Source organism: Halichoerus grypus, chromosome 10 (genome assembly GCF_964656455.1).
Source record: "Halichoerus grypus chromosome 10, mHalGry1.hap1.1, whole genome shotgun sequence".
In the NCBI taxonomy this organism is placed as follows: Eukaryota; Metazoa; Chordata; class Mammalia; order Carnivora; family Phocidae; genus Halichoerus; species Halichoerus grypus.
Window position 1 is genome coordinate 124,303,776 of NC_135721.1, and position 20,533 is coordinate 124,324,308.

The window sequence follows — 20,533 nt, forward strand, 5'->3', positions numbered from 1 at the left end:
AACAAAAGGGCCATGCCACTCAGCATGCAGATAAAATGGAAAGTGAATGGAGAACAAGCACATTCCACAACTCTCAGAGTCATCAAGAAGAAGACCCTTGATGGTGGCATTGAGTCCTGAGGTCACTTAGAAAGTGAGACAGGGATGCCTGGGTGGCTCAGTCGGTTAAGCGTCTGCCTTCGGCTCAGGTCATGATCCCAGGGTCCTGGGATCGAGTCCCGCATCGGGCTCCCTGCTCCGCGGGGACCCTGCTTCTCCCTCTGCCTCTGCCTCTCTCTCTCTCTCATGAATAAATAAATAAAATCTTTAAAAAAAAAAAAAAAAAAAAAGTGAGACAAGTTTTGCCCACTCCCCCTGGTTGACCAGAGGGCCCAGCACAGCCCAGGCTGCTGAGGATCAGGAGCCATGCAATCAAAGACCCTTCCCCAGGACTGTGCACTGTAGATGCCAGCTGGTCACATTGATGATCTCAGGAACTTGGTGTTCCCAGCAGGAAAGGAGGTGTCTGGCTTGACTCCAGTTCTCACATCCAAGATATTGACTACTGAAGAAATAGGCTGGAGAAAAGCAGCTAGACATTTTCATGTTCTGGAATCACCAGACAGGCCAGCTCTTCTTCAGAATGAAGTCTTCTAGATTTTTGAGCATCCTGGTCTTATGTACCCTTCTAGTGAATGTCCAGGGATCTGGTGTGACTGACTGGATCCTTCCCAGTAAGTACTGGAGCCTCAGCCTTCACCCTGGAGAGAGGGGAGGTTGCTGGAAGGAAGGAACAAAGAATAAAACTCGAGTTGCTTCCCACCATGTTAGCCCTGGTCCCAGGTGGGGACATATTTGGAATATTTCTTCCAATTTCCCTCTTGATGGAAGATCCCTTCAGTGAATGCAAAATTGCAGACCTGAGGCAACCCCCACTTTCAGTCCCTTTGAAGTGAGGGTCAACTGGGGATGAAGGGAGGAGTCACAGGATCCAGTGTTTATGGGAGGGGCTATAGGAATTTGGGAAGCCTAGGACACCTTTCCTCACCCCACAACAGAAACAGGCCCCTTTCTCAGGATATCATCTCTATCAACTCCTGATTCTTTCAAATGTAGTCCTATAAAGTATTCCTGCATCCCCAGGGGTGCCTTGACTTTGGGATAAAAGACAGTATCCAGAAGTTTCTTTGAACTGACGACAGTAATACTCCATGACTATATAGTAATAATGATAATTGCTACCACTTACTGAACATTTAGAAAGTAAGGAGTTTGAGATCTGGATTCAGACATGGTGGGCCCAAATTCTGGTTCCACCACTCAGTAGCCATAACCTTGGGCAAGTTACTTAAATTCCATGTGCTTCTGTCTCCTCCTCTGCAAAATGGGGTTGTCAGTAGAACTCAAATGGATAGCATTTAAAATGCGCAGAAAAGTGCTTGGCTTATGGGAAACCGTTGACTAACGTTAATTAACGATGCTATGCATCAGTTCCTATGATTTGAGCGTTACACTCTTCGTCTCATTTCTTCTTCAGTGACTCTGTAAGGCTAAAATGATTTTACAAGTGAAGAAACCAAGGTTCGGAGAGGTGAGTGGTAAGCCAAGAGGTAGAGTTTAAAAACCGGATTCTCTGATGCCAGGGTGAGGGATATTAATCACTGTGCAATAGCACCGCCCCCCACCCCGGAGGAACTCCCAAACACTGACTCCTCAAGGAGGCCAAAATGACCAGATTAACTTAGACCAGTGGCTTTCAGTAGGGTGATTTTGCCTTCCAGGGGACATTTGCTATGTCTGGAGACATTTTTGGTTGTTCAACTGGGGAGTGCTATTGGCATCCAGTGGATAGAGGTCCAGGATGCTGTAAACATCCTACAGTGCACAGGGCAGCCCTCCCCCTCCCATAAATAATGATGAGGCCCTAGGGGCAAGGTTGAGAAATCCTGCCTTAGAGGGGATGACACTAGGGGGTGGAACTAGGGACAGGGTAAGAAGGTAGAGAATAAGTGGTGGTCAGAAGGGAAGGTAGTGGACGCAGTGTTGGGAAATACATGAGAGCACCCTGTGGAAAAGGTCTCCTGTGGATGAGCCAAGAGAAAGCAAGCTTCCCTGACTCCCCAGAATTGCCTCAGTTTGGGAGAAGAGTGGACACCATGCCCTCATACATTCATGGTTGTAAAACTGTCCTTTTCCTAGGGAGATGCCCCAGAATCCGAGAGAAATGTGAATTCAAAGAAAGGGATGAATGTACAAAGGACAGACAATGTCTGGACAACAAGAAGAAGTGTTGCATCTTCAGCTGTGGAAAAAAATGTTTAGACCTCCACCAAGGTAATGTTCAGAGCCTCAGAATAACCAGCCCTTCTGCCCACACCCTCACCTTCTGACCACGTGGGTGGCATCGTCCCTGCTTTGCTAAGGGCTAGTCTCTGAGCAAAATTGCTGGGTTGGGGAGACCTGCAATTAAGAGCCATCACTGCCCCTGATATTATATGTGACATTAGGTAGTATCTTCATCCTGTCTGGTCCTCAGTTTCCCCAAAGAGAAAATGACTATAGGATTGAAACACATAGTATCTTGGTTGCTTTTTACTCTTATAGCTTTCTTTCTTCTTTCTTTCTTTCTTTCTTTCTTTCTTTCTTTCTTTCTTTCTTTCTTTCTTTCTTTCTTTCTTCTTTCTTTCTTTCTTTCTTCTTTCTTTTGAAGTTGAAAGTTTTATTTATTATTTATTTCATTATTTTTTTTAGTTAACATATAATGTAATATTGGTTTCAGGAGTAGAATTTAGTGATTCATCACTTACATATAACACCCAGTGCTCACACAACAAGTGCCCTCCTTTTTTTGTGTGTGTGTGGCTTTTTTTTTATTAACATGTAATGTATTATTTGTTTCAGGGGTACAGGTCTGTGATTCATCAGTCTTATACAATTCACAGTGCTCACCATAGCACATACCTTCCCCAATGTCCATCACCCAGCCACCCCATCCCTCCCACCTCCCTCCACTCCAGCAACCCTCAGTTTGTTTCCTGAGATTAAGAGTCTCTTATGGTTTGTCAACAAGTGCCCTCCTTAATACCCATCACCCATTTAGCCCATCCCCTACCCGCTTCCCTCCATCAACCCTCAGTTTGTTCTCTATCCTTAGGAGCCTCAGTACTACCTCTCAGCAGTCAGAATGGCTAAAATTAACAACTCAGGAAACAACAGATGTTGGCCAGGAGGTGGAGAAAGGGGAACCCTCTTACACTGTTGGTGGGAATGCAAACTGGTGCAGCCACTCTGGAAAACTGTATGGAGGTTCCTCAAAAAGTTAAAAAGAGAGCTACCCTACCACCCAGCAGTTGCACTACTAGGTATTTATCCAAAGGTTACAAACATAGTAATTTGAAGGAGCACATGCACCCCAAAGTTTATAGCAGTAACGTCCACAATATCCAAAATATAGAAAGAGCCCAGATGTGCATCGACAGATGAATGGATAAAGAAGATGTGGCATATAAATATGTATATTATATATGTGTGTATATATATATATGTTGATATATATGTATATATGTTGATATATGTTGATATATATATGTGCATATATATAGGGGAAGGAAAAATAAAATAAAACAAAAACAGAAAGGGAAACAAACCATAAGAGACTCTTAACTATAGGAAACAAACAGAAGGTTACTGGAGGGGAGGTGGGTGGGGGGATGGGTTAACTGGGTGATGGTTGAGAGGGACTTGATGTGATGAGCACTGGGTGTTATACACAACTGATGAAGCACCAAATTCTACCTCTGAAACTAATAATATGCTATAAGTTAATTAAATTGAATTTAAATTTTAAAAATTAAAAAATTAAAATAAACCATAAAAAAGAGTCTCTTATGGTTTTCCTCCCACTCTCTCTTTCTCTTTTTTCCCTTCCACAGATCCATCTGTTTTGTTTACTAATTTCCACCTATAAGTGAAATCATGTGGTATTTGTCTTTCTCTGACTGATTTATTTCACTTAGCATAATATACTCTAGCTCCATCCATGTCACTGCAAATGGCAAGATTTCATTCTTTTTGATGGCTGAGTAATGTTCCATTATATATATATATACCACATCTTCTTTATCCATTCATCGGTTGATGGACATGTGGGCTCTCTCCATAGTTTGGCAGTTGTTGATAATGCTGCTGTAAACATTGGGGTTCATGTACCCCTTCAAATCTGTATTTTTGTATCTTTTGGTTAAATACCTAGCAGTGCAATTGCTGGATCGTAGGGTAGTTCTATTTTTAACTTTTTGAGGAACCTCCATACTGTTCTCCAGAATGACTGCACCAGTTGGCATTCCCACAAACAGCGTAAAAGAGTTTCCCTTTCTCCACATCCTTGCCAACCTCTATTGTTTCCTGTGTTGTTAATTTTAGCCATTCTGATGGGTGTGAAGTGGTATCTCACCATGGTTTTGATTTATATTTCCCTGATGATGAGTGATGTTGAGTATCTTTTCAAGTGTCTGTTAGCCAGCTGTATGTCTTCTTTGGAAAAATGTGTGTTAATGTCTTCTGCCCATTTTTTAACTGGATTACTTGGTTTTTGGTTGTTGAGTTTGATAAGTTCTTTGTAAATTTTGAATACTAACCCTTTATCAGAGATGTCATTTGCCAACATCTTCTCCCAGTACTTATGCAGTGTTTTGGTTTTCTTGATTGTTTCCTTCTCTGTGCAGAAACTTTTTATCTTGATGAAGTCCCAATAGTTCATTTCTGCTTTTGTTTCTCTTGCCTCTGGAGACCTGTCAGGTAAGAAGTTGCTGTGGCCAAGGTCAAAGAGGATGCTGCCTGTGTTCTCCTCTAGGAGTTTGATGGCTTCCTGTCTCACATTTAGGTCTTTCATCCATTTTGAATTTATTTTTGTGTATGGCATAAAAAAGTGGTCCAGTTTCATTCTTCTGCATGTGGCTGTCCAATTTCCCCAACACCATTAGTTGAAGAGGTGTATTTTTTCCACTGGATTTTCTTTCCTGCTTTGTCAAAGATTAGTTGACCATAGAGTTGTGGGTCCGTTTCTGGGTTTTCTATTCTGTTCCATTGATCTATGTGTCTGTTTTTGTGCCAGTACCATACTGTCTTGATGACTACGGATTTGTAATATAGCTTGAAGTCTGGAATCGTGATGCCTCCAGCTTTCCTTCTCCCTTTTCAGGATTGCTTTAGCTATTCAGGGTCTTTTCTGGTTCCATACAAATTTTAGGATTATTTGTTCTAGCTCTGTGAAAAATGCTGGTGGTATTTTGATAGGGATTGCATTGAATGTGTACATTGCTTTGGGTAGTATGGATATTTTGACAATGTTTTTTCTTCCAATACATAAGCATGAAAGTTTTCCCATTTCTTTGTGTCCTCTTCAATTTCTTTCATAAGTGCTCTACATTTTCAGAGTACAGATCTTTTACCTCTTTAGTTAGGTTTATTCCTAGGTATCTTATGAGTTTTGGTGCATTTGTAAATGGGATCATTCCTTGATTTCTTTTTTTGCTGCTTCACTATTGTGAATAGAAATGCAACAGATTTCTGTGCATTGTTTTTATATCCTGCAACTTTGCTGAATTCCTGTATCAGTTCTAGCAGTTTTTTTGGTGGAGTCTTTTGGGTTTTCTACATAGAGTATCATGTCACCTGCAAAGAGTGAAAGTTTGACTTCTTCCTTCCTAATTTGGATGCCTTTTATTTCTTTTTGTTGTCTGATTGCTGAGGCTAAGACTTCCAGTACTATGTTAAATAATAATGGTGAGAGTGGACATCCCTGTCTTGTTCCTGACCATAGAAGAAAACTCTAAGTTTTTTCCATTGAGGATGATATTCGCTGTGGGTCTTTCATATATGGCCTTTATGATGTTGAGATATGTTCCATCTATAGCTACTTGTTGAGAGTTTTTATTAAGAACAAATGCTGTATCTTGTCAAATGCTTTTTCTGCATCTATTGAGAGGATCATACGGTTCTTGTCTTTTCTTTTATTAATGTGGCATATCACATTGATTGATTTGTGGATATTGAACCACCTCTGCATCCCAGGAATAAATCCCATTTGGTCCTGGTGAATAATCCTTTTAATGTACTCTTGGATCCTATTAGCTATTATCTTGGTAAGAATTTTTGCATCCATGTTCATCAGGGATATTGGCCTGCAATTATCCTTTTTTGTGGGATGTTTGTTTGGTTTTGGAATCAAGGTAATGCTGGCCTCATAGAATTAATTTGGAAGTTTTCCTTCCATTTCTATTGTTGGGAACAGTTTGAGAAGAATAGGTATTAACTCTTCTTTAAATGCCTGGTAGAATTCCCCTGGGAAGACATCCAGGCCTGGACTTTTGTTTGTTGGGAGATTTTTGATTACTGATTCGATTTCCTTGCTTGTTATGGGTCTGTTCAAATTTTCTATTTCTTCCTGTTTCAGTTTTGGTAGTTCCTACGTTTCTAAGAATTTGTCCATTTCTTCTAGATTGCCCAGTTTGTTGGCATATAATTTTTCATAATATTCCCTTATAATTGTATTTCTTTTGTGTTGGTTGTGATCTCTCCTCTTTAATTTGTGATTTTATTTATTTGGGTCCTTTCTCTTTTCTTATTGATAAGTCTGGCTAGGGGTTTATCAAATTTATTAATTCTTTCAAAGAACCAGCTCTTAGCTTCATTAATCCATTCTACTGGGTTTTTTTGTTTGTTTCTATATCTTTATTTCTGTTCTAATCTTATTTCCCTTCCTCTGCTGGCTTTATTTGCTGTTCATTTCCTCACTCCTTTAGGTGTAAGGTTAGGTTGTATATTTGAGAATTTTCTTGCTTCTTGAAGAAGGCCTGTATATACTTCCCTCTTAGGATTGCCTTTGCTACATCCCAGAGGTTTCGGACTGTCATGTTTTCATTTTCATTTGCTTCCATGTATTTTTTTTATTTCTTCTTTAATTTTCTGGTTAACTCATTCATTCTTTAGTAGGATGTTCTTTAACCTCCATGTATTTGTGGTCTTTCCAAATTTTTCTTGTGGTTGATTTCAAGTGTCATAGCATTGTGGTCTGAAAATATGCATGGTATGATCTCAATCTGTTTGTATTTGTTGAGGGCTGATTTGTGACCCAGTATGTGATCTGTTCTGGAGAATGTTCCATGTGCATTCAAAAAGAGTGTGGATTCTGATGCTTTAGGATGAAATGTTATGAATGTCTGTTAAGTCTATCTGGTCCAATATGTCATTCAAAACCATTGTTTCCTTGTTGGTTTTCTGCTTAGATGATCTGTTCCATTGCTCTAAGTGAGGTATTAAAGTTCCCTGCTATTATTGTATTATTATCAATGAGTTTCTTTATGTTTGTTATTAATAGATTTGTATATTTGGGTGTTCCCAAACTGGGGGCATAAATATTTACAATCATTAGATCTTCTTTTGGATAGATCCCTTAATTATGATATAATGTCTTTCTTCATCTCTTATTACAGTCTTTGGTTTAAAATCTAGTTTGTCTGATATAAGTATGGCTACTCCACGTTTCTTTTGACATCCATTAGCACGATAGATGGTTTTCCATATCCTCACTTTCAATCTGGAGGTGTCTTTAGGTCTGAAATGAGTCTCTTCTAAGCAGCATTTAGAAGGGTCTTTTTTTTTTTAATCTATTTTGATACAGTATGTCTTTTAATTGGAACATTTAGTCCATTTACATTCAGAGTCATTAGTGATAGATAAGAGTTTAGTGTCAATGTATTACCTGTAAAGTTGCTGTTTCTGAAGATTATTCTATGTAGTCTTTGTTGCTTTTCGTCTTTCTTTCCCATTTAAGGTGTCCCCTTTAATATTTCTTGCAGGGCTGGTTTGGTGGTCACGAACTCCTTTAGTTTTTGTTTGTCTGGGAAGCTGTTCATCTCTCCTTCTATTCTGAATGACAGCCTTGCTGGATAAGGTATTCTTGGCTGCACATTTTTCCCCTTCAGCGCATTAAATATATCATGCCACTCTCTTCTGGCCTGCCACGTTTCTGTGGACAAATCTGCTGCGAACTTCTCTCTCTCTTTCCTTGTAGGTTAGGGATTTCTTTTCCCTTGCTATCTTCAGGATTCTTTCCTTATCCCTATATTTTGCAAATTTTACTACAATATGTCTTGGTGTTGGCTGGATTTGTTGAATTTGATGGGAGTTCTCTGTGCTTCCTGGATTTGGATTACTGTTTCCGTCCCCTGATTAGGGAAGTTTTCAGCTATAATTTTTTTAAAGATTTTATTTATTTACTTGACAGAGAGAGATACAGCGAGAGAGGGAACACAAGCAGGGGGAGTGGGAGAGGGAGAAGCAGGCTCCCTGTGGAGCAGGGAGCCCTATGCAGGGCTCAATCCCAGGACCCTGGAATCATGACCTGAGCCGAAGTCAGACGCTTAACGACTGAGCCACCCAGGCGCCCCCAGCTATAATTTGCTCAAAAAAACCTTCTGCTCCTTTTACTCTCTCGTCTTCTGGGACTCCTATGATAGGAATGCTACTATGCTTTATGGAGCCGCTGAGTTCCCTAAGTCTACATTTGTGATCCAATACATTTCTTTCCCTCTTCTCTTCAGCTTCATTATTTCCCATAATTATATCTTCTGTATCACTTATTTGTTCCTCTGCTTCATCCATCCTTGTTGTCATTACATCCAGTCAGTTTTGCATCTCAGTTATAGTATTTTTTATTTCGGCTGACTAGTTTTTAGTTCTCTTACTCTGCAGAAAGGAATTCTCTAGTGTCCTCTATGCTTTTCTCAAGCCCAGCTAGCATCCTTATGATTGCTGTTTTAAATTCTGGTGTGGGCATATTGTTTAAATCTGTTTTTATTAGATCTCTGGCCATGATCTCTTCCTGTTCTTTCTTTTGAGGTGAATTCCTCCATCTTGTCATTATGTCTAGGTCACTGTGTTTTGTGTGTTAGGAGAACTTGTTTTATTTCCTGCTCCTGAGAGTAATGGATATATTAAGAGGTGCTGGGGTTCCTGGGTGGCTCAGTTAAGCATCTGCCTTCGGCTCAGGTCATGATCCCAGGTTCCTGGGATTGAGCCCTGTATCAGGCTCCCTGCTCAGTGGGGAGACTGCTTCTCCCTCTGCCCCTCCCCCTTCTTGTGCTTTCTCTCTCTCTCTCTCTCAAATAAATAAATAAAATCTTTGAAGGAGGAGGAGGAGGGATCCAGGGCCTGGCACTTTAGGAAGTGTTTCAGAGTGTGCACTCTGCTGTTATGTTTTGGCTGTTCTTTCCCTCAGGTTAATCCTCTGCAGAGTTTCTCCTTGCCTGCAGTGGGGTGTTTGGATCTTGTCCATGCTGTGGCAAGTTTTAACTAGGCGTGTTTTAGTCTGCTTGTTAAGAGGCTAGATCTTATTTCCCCTAGAGCTGAAGCTTTGCAGCCCTCGATGAACAGACTCAGTGGATGTGAGGGGTTTGTGCTGGTCTTCTGGGGAGAGGCCCCTGTGTGGTTCTCAGGCTAACTTGCACCTGCAGGGTGCAGGGAGGCAGGCTTGGCATAACTGACTCCAGCTTCCACTGGGGGCACTGTGTTGCTCACTGAAGTTTGTCAGTGTTGATGGGCAGGGGAAATGGTGTCACCCAGCTCCCTCATCCCCAGAGTGGGGAGTTCACATCCTCCACTCTTCAGGCAGTGCTCACAAAACAGCCAGCTGGGTATGGAGCTTACTTAAGACTCTCTATCTATCTATCTCTCTCTGTCTCAAGAAAAAAAAATAAACTTGGAAAAGGCACATATCAGGTAAAGCTAGGGAAATAATTTGAGGCGAGCAGGTGAAGGAAGGACTCGAAGGGCCCACATGGATGACAAGGGCTAGTTCTCTGAAGCCAGAGAGGAAGTGACCTCATACAACAGGAGTCTTTGCCTCCTGTCTGCCCCTCAGTCCCAGGAAGGCCTCCTAAGGAGAGGTGGCTGCAGCTTCTTTGAACACATATTTGACTCTTTTGATTGGCAATGAAGTCTTCTCCTCCAAAGAGAGAGAGAGAGAGAAGCAGCAGGAGCTACATTCCTACAGGAAAAGGTGGAACTATGGAGAGGAAGGTGCCTGTGTGGCATGAGAAGAGGCATGGGGATTAAGCACAAGCCAAACAGAGACACAGAGCATGTGCTGAGAACCATGAAGACAGCCCACCACTTCTCTCACTTCACAGATGAGGAAACCAACCAAATTGTGCAGTGGTGAATGGGTTTATCTGAGGTCACGTGAAGAGTAGGGTAGGACCTTCAGACCCAGGCCCAGGACCCTGCCAGTGGCCCCACACTCTGTCACAGTACTGGACGGTGTCCCACCAAGACACTTGTCCACTGTCTTGCTCCTACATGAGAGGTCACATATGAATGATTACAGGGATTTGTCTGGAACAGTTGCAGGGCTGGTTTGCCCACTGTCATTCCCAGGGCAAGCCCAGACACAAGGGAACACCTTTTCCTTGTTCCACTGATGACAAGAAACTGATGGTATGAGATTTTTCAGGAGGGCCTGGGCAGGACCCACAGGGTCTTAGAGCCCCAGAAGCAAAAAAATCCCAGATGACCACCGGTTAACAAAAGGATTCCTTGGATTCCTTCTGGTGTTATCCAAGCCTAGCTTCTGATACTCCCAGAGCACCCCATAAATGATGACCCTCTCCTACTCATTCAACCCCCATTTCCACATGTCTCTTCCTGGTCCTTATGTACTTTTTAATTTAGTGATGTGAAGAACTGATAATGCCTTGCCATGTTACCTCTCTGAGACCACATGCATTTTGAAAACAGCAAGAGAATGATGGAGGCAGAAAGGAAGGGAGACAGAAAGAGAGAGAGAGACAGAGAACATCGTTATGCCCAGGAATGTACCTATGTTATTGGTGGAACAGTGGGCAAGGGGTAGAGTACTTTCCAGATCTCCTGAAACCATACTACGTGGCTGCCTAAGAGTAAGATTTGTAGCAATTTATTCACTTTTGTCTCCAGAATTCTAATCCTGTATCCTCCCCGAATTTTACAACAGTGCCTGGACTGTTCAGTAATGACAATTATGACCCCAAACCCAGTGACACTGATTCTTTGAACTGGCTTTGTAACTTTTCACTGTAGCTGTATCTTGGAGCCTCAGTTTCCTCATCTGGAAAATGGAAACCATACAACCTACCTGGCAGCTTTGCTATCACTGTGAGGATTAGATGAGATCAGGTGAAGATCATTCATGAAGTGGCATGGAATGGTCAAAAACAGTGCTTGGAGTTGGACCTAAGTTCACGTCATGGATCCCCCACTTACCAGCTATGTGGTGTTGGCTCAGCCACGGCACAGAACCTCACTGACCTCAGTCCTCTCTCTCTCTCTTTCTTTCTTTCTTTCTTTCTGTTGTTCTTTCTTTCATTCTTTCTTCCGTTCTTTCTTTTGTTCTTTCATTCCTCTGCTAAGATTTTAGTTTTAAGTAATCTCTACACCCAACGTGGGGCTTATCCTCACAAGCCAGGGACTAAGCCAAACAGGTGCCCTGTGCCTCAGTTTTCCTTTTTTAAAAATGTTCCATTTGCTCTTGTAAAGACAGTATATTTCCCAGTAATTCTGAATTCGTTTTGATACAAGTAAGTCACTTTTCATTTGTGTTGTTCAAACCTTCTAGATCCTTACTGGGTTGGTTGTATTTTGTTTTGTTTTGTCTTCCTAGCCTATCAGTTGCTGGAAAGCATGTTAAAATTATCTGCTGGCCAATTATGCTTCTGGCAATGGCAGGCCAGTTTACTTGTGACCAATCCTTCCAAGAAAGCAAAATGAGGTCATTTGGGGTCTCCCAGCTCCACATTTGGATACTGGTCACCTCCCAATTCTGCTTCCAGAGTGGGTTAACTCTGGGCTTTGAAGTGAGACACCCAAGTGCAAAGGCTCACTGTGTTCCTTAATGCACCTACTGATTAAGTGTGTCCTATCTGCCTGGTGGTTCCAGAGTTTTTCTCAACTGCTTCTTTTTGCTAATTGCTTATCAGGAAATAGTTCATTGGTTTTGTCCTAAGGCAGTCACCCACTGTTAATCCAGGAGAACACTATGGACCTGTCCTCCTTTGCCCATGTCAATTATCACTCTTTCTGCACAGCATCCCTCCCCAACCTTACTCCCACTAGACCCCCTATTTTAAGCACATCTCTGGCCCCTGACATATATGTATTTCAGGAAACTCAAGTACAGGGGCATTTAGAGAATGAGGTCTACATATCTATTTGTCATCAACCTCCTGAGGGGACTTTGGTAGGATCAGCCACCAGTCTGTGCTTGCTTGTTTTCCTTTGTTAATTTTAGCAAGTAATACTTGTGTTCTGCAGTTTTTATGGGTATAACAACATAGACCAAAAAGGAAAAGTTGGCAAGTTACAATATGCTAGGGTCATAGAGCTTAATACCAAATTCATAATCCAACCTTATCCACAACTCCATCTGCTGGTGTTGGGGGCAGGAGGAGGCTAGGGTAACAACCTTTCCTTTTCTTCAAGTTCTCTTCCTTCTCCCCGCAGTCTATATTTAATCTTGTCATGGAGGAAAACTAGCTTTCATTCTGAGTTACCCCAATTCTTCCCTATCCCTCAAGGTAGGATTAAGCATCTCTTCTTTCAAGAAACGTGACACCACGATGAGCATAATGACCCCTCTGTATTTATACCTTAGGGTACTGACTGTATATCCCAATCATCCCTTCTTTCCATGCCTCATCCTGGTTTCTGCTTGTTTGGATCATAAGACTTAACCCTTCCTTTGCTATATACCAACAGATAATCACACCTCCACTCATGAGGAGAGGTCCTTACCACAAGCCTGAGCACAATGTGGGCTCTCTATAACCTTCTAAAGGTTGCCTATTCTTCCTAGGATTATTTACATTTGGAAATACTCCTATAGATCCCAAGTGATTGAGTAAGTAATGCTAACAAATAAGGCATTGTCTGAGCACTGGGTGTTATATGCAATTGACTAATCACTAAGCTGAACCTCTGAAACTAATAATACACTGTATGTCAATTAATTGATTTTAAATAAAAGAAAAGAAAAAAGAGCTTACAAAAGCCTCAAGCAATTTCATGGTAATTGAAAACTTCTTCCTTGAAAAAAACAAAAACAAAACAAAACAAAAAAGACATTGTCTGAGAGGAGAGCTTGGAGAAGCCAATGACATTTCCTTTCAGTTCTAGACCATGGGTGCTATCACCTGTAAGGAAGATTGTACTTCCCTGGATTAGTTAAAAGGGAGGCCACTTGTGGGAACCTACTAGAATCACAGGCCCGAAATAAGGAAAGAAAGGCTGCACTGAGAAGGTCCGGGAACCCAAAGGGATGGTGTTTTCTGTAGCCATAAGAACATCCCACACATAAACAGTTTTCCCCAGAGATGGTAGTCAATGAACAAAGAGAGTCCAGGAATCTTGACTAGGAGTTCAATCTTCTGAATGGTGAGAAGGCAGGGAAATCCACTGGGAGGCAGGGGTTGGGGGCTTAGGAAAAAGTGGAGGGAGTGATTGGTACTGGGACTACAGAAGAAGAAACAGAGGTTCTGGGTTATTGCCATAGTTTATTTTTCAAGGAATTGAGACTGATAGTATAATGGTTCAGAGAAGAGGGTTGGCAAGGAGGAGGGACATTGCCCTGGGACCCTACCTCCTCCCTCCCCTTGCCTCCCAGCTGGGACAAGACAATGGTACTACTGGACATCAGGTAGAATTAGTCGGTCGCCCTTTAGGTATACTCGACATCTCACTGGTGTTTAAAGGAACGACAGTAGAAACCACTGTGCTGCTGGGGTTATTGTTGTTAGTGCTGGTCTCTGGAAGAGAGAAAGGGTAGGTATTCAGTGGCCACACAGTCTGATGAAACACATTTCTTTGAGGGTAACAGATCCACCCAAACCCTGGGGGCAGGGATATTTCTGAGGTTTAGGAGATGCCTATACAAGGCTTCTCTCAGGATGTTTTAAGTCCAGTGAGCAAAGAGACATAAATGTCAGATCTCCTGAGGTTTGGATTAATCAGGCAGGCCTGAAAGTGGACAATGGGGGTTTGGGTTGGAGGAAGAGGTGGGAGTTCCAGGTTGGAATGGGTACCAGGACTGGGGAGGCATAGTCTTCTTCTGTCTGTTCCCTCATGGTTAGGGGTTCCATGGTCTTTGAGAACCCAATGGCAAGAGAGGGGTGATTCTTAGATCCTACCAGGTTCTGGGATTTTCATGCAGATTTTTCCACAGATGGACAAGCAGCATTCATAGCCAATAATACAATCCGAGTAAAACTCGCACTTTCTCTGGCAATCATGGTAGTTGGGCATATTCGCACAGTGTAATAGTTCCGGTTTTGGTACAACTGAGAAGGAACACATGAGCAGTGACTCCAAGAAGAGTTTTTCTCACTATTATCAGCCCCTCTAAGGCCCCAGCACCCACTCTATTGGTTTCTCTTCTTCTGCCTGCCCAGGGATCTGGGTGGCTTTCCATTCCTAGAGTCAAAATCCAGCTCCCACTCCATAGCAAACCCAGCAACCATGAAGCCACCTCCGTGGAATTGAACATCACAGGACCTGAATCCTGAGACCCAGTTCTCAGAACAAAGAGGCCCAAGAGATCCTCTGGTCTCCTGCTCTCATTTTACAGGTTGGGAAGAACAGAGTCCCAGAGAAGAGGAGGAACTATCTTGTACTTTTCCCTGTCTGGCTGAGACAGCCTTCCAAACCTAGCTGTTTCCCCAGAAACCTTTGCCAGCAATTATGGACCCACTACGCTCAATTCTGCTGATTTCATTTTTTTTGGCCTAGTGATTCCAAACTTCTCTTGGTAAGCACCCGTTTTATTTCTCCTCCCCGTGCCCAATATTCTAAAATACTCAATTCCCTAAACAAAGGGTATATTTCAAGAAATAATTAGTACCCTTTCCCAATTTGGTGCTCATCCTTGGAGCCGCTAACTGGAGGACACAAACTCCCGGTGGCTCAAGCTAGGCACCCTCCATGTGGGCTTTGAACCCTATGGAGTTTTCCACTGCTACGGGTCCTCCTCAACCAAAACACCTTGTAGCCACCACAGTCCCCACCACACACATAAAAACATTGTTTCTCGTAACATCAGGAGACCATCAAACTTGAGAACTGCACATTCAGCTTTCCTCAGGTATCCTGGCTTAAAAAAGGAACCAATGCTTTCACATATGCCAGTCCCTGGTTCCTTGTTTTCTACCCCCTCTTCAGTTTGAAGCTAAATCAGAGTACCTACTGTAAACTGGACGCTGAGTTTCAACCTCAACTCTTTCTTTCATCTTTCCTGTCACTGGCATGATCATCAGGCAGTAGAGTGTCAGCAGCTGGAGAACCAACCACTTCATGATGTTAACTCTGGATGTTTGAGTGTGAGCCTGGCAGGAGACCCAGGATTTTACTAGGTCCTGCAGGGGGTAGCGAAGGGCTTTGGGGTGTGGAGTTGGGAGAACACGTGACTCGACTCTCACTGCCCCATCTGGTTCTGCCTCATCTCCTCCAGGCACCACTTCTTGGCTGGGCACTGGCTTCTCCTGAGGTACTTTCCTTCTCTTATGTTTTCTACTCCTCTCATTGCTGAAATGAATTCTTCATAATTTATCATTTCTTATTTTAGAAATCTGAAAAACACAGAAAAGTACTAAGAAAACTAATAAGATATGATCAGTTATCCATTACCTAGATAGATAATTATGTCATTCTTTTTTCACAAAATATAGCTTTAGAGTTGACCTCCCCCCCAAAAAACCATACATATTTACTGTATAAGTGTTTTTAGTATATCTTAAAAGCCATTTAAGAATATCAGAAAATGGGGGAGCCTGGGCGGTTAAGTCGGTTAAGCATCTGTCTTCGGTCCTGATCTCAGGGTCTTATTATCAAGCCCCTCGTCCGGCTCCTTGTTCAGCAGGGAGTCTGCTTCTCCCTCTCACTCTGCCCTCCCCCCTGCTCATTCTCTCTCTCTCTCTCAAATAAATAAAATCTTTTTTAAAAAAGAATATCAGAAAATGTAAGTAAATGGAAATTTAAAATCACCAGAGACATTTAAAACTTGATTACAAAATTTGAAGTGCAATAACTTTTTCTAAGCCTGAATTTCCCCAGCATTGTCTGTGTTTCACATGAATTAGCTCCTAAATGATACCAGCACATTTCATTTTTTAATTGTTTTAACTTTTTTTTTTATTATGTTATGTTAGTCACCATACAGTACTTCATTAGTTTTTGATGTAGTGTTCCATGATTCTTGTTTGCGTGTAACACCCAGTGCTCAGCATACTTAATTTACAATTTCTGTAATCCCACTATTATATATCAGTCCATTCCATTAACGTACTTCTCAGGAGTGACATCAACAAGATGGCTGAATATGACTCCCCTGCTTGAAACCCCCCACCCCCGCAACACAATAATTTGGCATCCACCCACAGACCAAAGTACCTTAGTGGAAGCTGCGGATCCAGCAGCATACACCAAGGGACCCGGGAGGAGTCTGACCCATGGGTTGGGACATTGGCATAGAGACCTCAGCCTTGGCATGGCACCCTGACGCAGCTTGCGAACTGACTCTAACCCCCCTCAGCCACAGTCCGGGAGCCACTGGAGAACACTCATTTAGACAATCACCTACAGATGACAGAGCTCTGTCATGTAACAGAGAAGCTCCATCACACTGTTGGAGGAAAAAAATATCCAATTGTGGACGCACTGAAGAGGTTAAATGTAACAGTTTGATTTTACCTGCATCACACTTATTCAGATCTTTAAAAAATATTCCCTAAGGAGCTGTGCATGCAAAAATGTTTAAGTTGTCTGTAAACCCAAGCAAGAGGATGTATAGTCCCTGCATCACACTTCAGCTTGTTCCATGCTCACACTGTTTACACGTGCTGTACATTATCCAGATCATCTTCACCACATTACTAAATGGAAATATTTTCTAGAGAAGTAAAACCTTATGAATGAGGTTGGCATGAGCCAACAACCACTGTGCTTTCCTGGTGACCTCACATAACTGACCTTCCCCTTCCTTTCCACATCTTTTGTCTTTAGCTGAAGATGGTATTGAAGAAGATGGCTTGGACCATTTGGGGCAGTTACTCAGTTTTCCTGGTCCGTCCCATGTAAAGCGGAGGTACACATATTAGTAAACTTCTGTTCCTTTTTCTCCTGCTAATCTGTCTCTTATTGCAGGGGGTCTCCGCCAAGAACCCAGAAGGATAGAGGAAAAATAGCTTTTCTTTCCCCGTAATATCCAGGATCCTCAAGTGGACAACGCTTTCCTTCCCTGGTCCTTCCACTGGGGGTCCCTAACCTCTTGTTCTTCTCTTACTTCTTTGGTCAGGAAGGAATAACCACTTTCACTCAATCGAGCTCCAAGTGCTCCTTATCCCTGAAGGTCAAGACAAAGCCCCACTCCTGAAGGATGTTTACCTGAGCCCCTGAGTCCTTGTGCCTTTTCCTTACTCTGAGCTCTAGGACACTGACCAGTGTTCTGTTAGGCCTTAGTCCCTTGCCTGGCCTTGGTCTTGGCTGTATCCCATTCTGGAACCTTTCCATGGGGTCTACAGTTGATAAGTGTGATATGCTGACTCATCCCATCTAAAAGAGAATATCTCATTCTCTGGACCGGGAAAAGGCACAGATATGAATACACTGTAGGGACTTTATTATCTTCTCATCCAAGGGAAGTTATATTTTTAAAATGATCTTCAAGATACTAATGGTAGAAATTCAATATAATCTAGGGGAACAGTATGGGCTGGAAAGCCTGCCTGGAATGAGCAGACAGCTCAGGATATGAATAATAAAACTACCAGGCAGACAAAACAGGTGGGAGTGAGCGGATATGGAGATTGCAGAAGGAAGATCACTCTGGAAGCTCAGAGTGCCCACCTTGAGGGCAAGAATGCCTTCTCTCATGCTGGGGGGGAAGTGCTTGTTCCATTAGACAGTGATGTGGAGGCCAGGGTCTTGCGTCTTGCGTCTTGCTGAGGCATTTGGCTTTGCATAAGTATACAGTTCAGTATACAGTTCAGAGACCACCATGAGTTCACCAAATCCTGCTTTCTGTTGTCCTTGGGCATACAGCTAGACTGTATTTCCCAGTCTCCTTTGCAAATAAGGCAACCCTCTGACTACATTAGGGCAAATAGAATGTGGATGGGAACAGAGCTCCACTTCTAGGCCTGGCCATTAAAACCCTTCTGTAGGAGCCTCCATGCTGCCCGTTCTTCTTCCATATGCTGGCTGGATGTGGTGGAGTCCCTGGGAAAGGATGAGTTATAGATAGAAGGATTCAGGGTCCTTGACTCATGCATGGCATGGGGGTCGTTCACCGACCACCCACAGTGAAATGTATTGTGAATGAGAATAAACTTTTACTCTGTTTAGTGAGGTTTTTATAAATCTCTGCATTTTTTGCTACAAATGTGGGTCTATTGACTAATATATAGGTCTAACAGGGAAGGCAGAGTTGGATAGGAACAACTGTTGGTCATTGTAAAGACAAAAGGGAACCACAGGAATGGAGTATGAGACAATGCAGAGCCCTCAGGTTGGTTATCAGTTTATTTGGCAGAGACTTGAACCTTCTCAGGATAGAGAGATGAAGGGGATAATGAAGGGTCCTCAGCCAGGCAAGTGAATAACCCAACAGGGATCCAGGAAGCACTCTTCTTACTTCTTAGACTACATGGTTATCCTCTAGCCCACACTAGTGGTGTGCCAGCTAGAACCTAGGTATTTAGCATGGATTTAAAGGGTTCTCTGGAAGAGACAAGTCAAGTGGTTAAAAGTCAGGGAATCCTGGGGACCTCCATTCCCAAACTTAATACCACCCCAGTCCCTGTCAATGGGAACAGAAATTCTTCCTGTAAGATCAGGAGTTACCCATTTTAAGCAATTTCTCCCAAGAGATTTGCCAATTGGGCAGATAGGTAGACACTGGGTCTCTCTGGGCCCTGTCTGAAACAAGGGGCCAATGGAGACGCCAGACCAAGGAGGCAATAGTCATGGCCTTGGACAAAAGAGGGATGAACAAACAGACGGGTGAGCCTTTGGGGGAACTGAATGAAAACAAAGGATGGAAAGTGGAGCCCCCCCCCGCCCCACATTGGTGTCTTGGGTTTTTTGCCCCAAATGGCAGCTAGATATGGAGATAGGAGGACATTGCCTTATCCTGCCTGTTTCTTTGAGCAGGATTTGGGTATATCTATTCCATGTCACAGCTTCTGACCAGTAGTGAGGAAGCATGTCCACGCCCGAACTTCCCACTCTAACCAACTCACCTATTGTCCAAGCAGATGTTTCCACAGAAGGTCCAACAGCATGTATGATTGGGAGATAAACACTCTTGTAATTTAGTGCACCTCTTCTCACAATACTTTAATGGAGGCTGTACCCAGCACTGCTCAGTGACTATTCTTCCAGCTGGAACTGAGATGGTAGATGGTAGATGGTAGATGATGGTAGATGGTAGATCCATCCACCCACGACTTAGAGAAGAAATGCTTCTCAAGCTTAACATTCCCCTAGCTCTGAAACCTGAGCTCAAAGTCATAAACAAAATGTTTCTCTACATTTTAAGAAATTCCTTTCCTTGAATTTTAGCTGTGTCTTTTCACAGGAGACCCTTCTTACATCACATGCCTTCCCTCTTTTCACATGTCCCCACAGAACTGCAGGCCTTTGGGTCCTCCCCAAGCTCCCTAAAGATAGGACCCAGGACAACCTCACCATCTATGGCACCACCTCACCAAGTCTGTTCTCACTGGACTTGGGATTTCAAGGATGGCAATATTGTCTAGCTCTACTTTCCATACCCAATTTACAGAATGGAAAACTGAGCTGGGGGAGAATGGGTACCTATTTTCTCCCTTGTCTATTTGCTTCTGTACTCATACCTGCTAAGCACTCAGCCTCTCCCCAAATTCCATCTCTTTCACTGGCCCATAACCCTCCCTTCATTATCCCCATTTAATCATCTGACCACAAACTTTGACTCCTAAGGATCCCTTTTTTGTCTTTTCCACTTTTTCATATTCTAAAAGATTTTTCCCTTCCAAGTAAATAATATTGCCCTATTGGAATTCATCAAAGGCACAGAAATCTGAAAATATGGGCTCAGAGGAAAGCTCTGTGTTGGTGTTTCCCCTGCCTAAGGTAGTCTAACATTGGAAAATATCATTTCCTGCTAGCTTATGGGATGGACTTATAGACTAAGCTATTTTCTCTTTCAGTATACCTATTATCACTTTCAGCTCAGAAGGGGAGCTGGAAGGGCACCAAATTGGGAACATCCAACCTAAATCTTTCTTGGATGTCTCTGCTTTAAGGAGCGTTGTGATCCAGGAAAGGTGGTCCCAGAATCACTTACACCAGACATCCCAGGCTTGGGCAGACCCCCTCCTCCCGTGTCATACCACCTACAAAAAGTCTTGTTCTTGAGGCTTCCCAGCACAGGCAGAAGCATCACAATCCCATAGATGAGCATGACGAGTAGGAGAACCCAGGGCTTCAT

The 20,533-nt window shown here is 42.8% G+C and overlaps 2 protein-coding genes across 2 annotated transcripts; one reads left to right on the plus strand and one right to left on the minus strand.

The window, feature by feature from the left end:
- Positions 1-622: 622 nt before the first annotated feature.
- Positions 623-2,369, plus strand: LOC118543096 (eppin-like). The gene is made up of 2 exons (XM_036103864.2): positions 623-713; positions 2,179-2,369. Exons 1-2 carry the CDS (start codon positions 623-625, stop codon positions 2,367-2,369), a joined length of 282 nt encoding a protein of 93 aa, XP_035959757.2.
- A 7,838-nt stretch (positions 2,370-10,207) lies between these two features.
- Positions 10,208-20,533, minus strand: WFDC9 (WAP four-disulfide core domain 9). The gene is made up of 3 exons (XM_078057470.1): positions 20,443-20,533; positions 19,302-19,449; positions 10,208-10,334 (listed from the first exon to the last, which is right to left on the minus strand). The coding sequence occupies exons 1-3, from the start codon at positions 20,531-20,533 to the stop codon at positions 10,208-10,210; spliced, it is 366 nt and encodes a 121-aa protein (XP_077913596.1).

Coding starts and splice junctions, on each gene's coding strand:
- LOC118543096 (XM_036103864.2), top strand. CDS start 623: ATGAAGTCTTCTAGATTTTTGAGCATCCTGGTCTTATGTACCCTTCTA. Junction 714..2,178: donor GACTGACTGGATCCTTCCCA/GTAAGTACTGGA, acceptor TCCTTTTCCTAG/GGAGATGCCCCAGAATCCGA.
- WFDC9 (XM_078057470.1), bottom strand. CDS start 20,533: ATGAAGCCCTGGGTTCTCCTACTCGTCATGCTCATCTATGGGATTGTG. Junction 19,450..20,442: donor CCTCAAGAACAAGACTTTTT/GTAGGTGGTATG, acceptor CTACCATCTCAG/TTCCAGCTGGAAGAATAGTC. Junction 10,335..19,301: donor AACATCTGCTTGGACAATAG/GTGAGTTGGTTA, acceptor CCTCTCATGTAG/GAGCAAGACAGTGGACAAGT.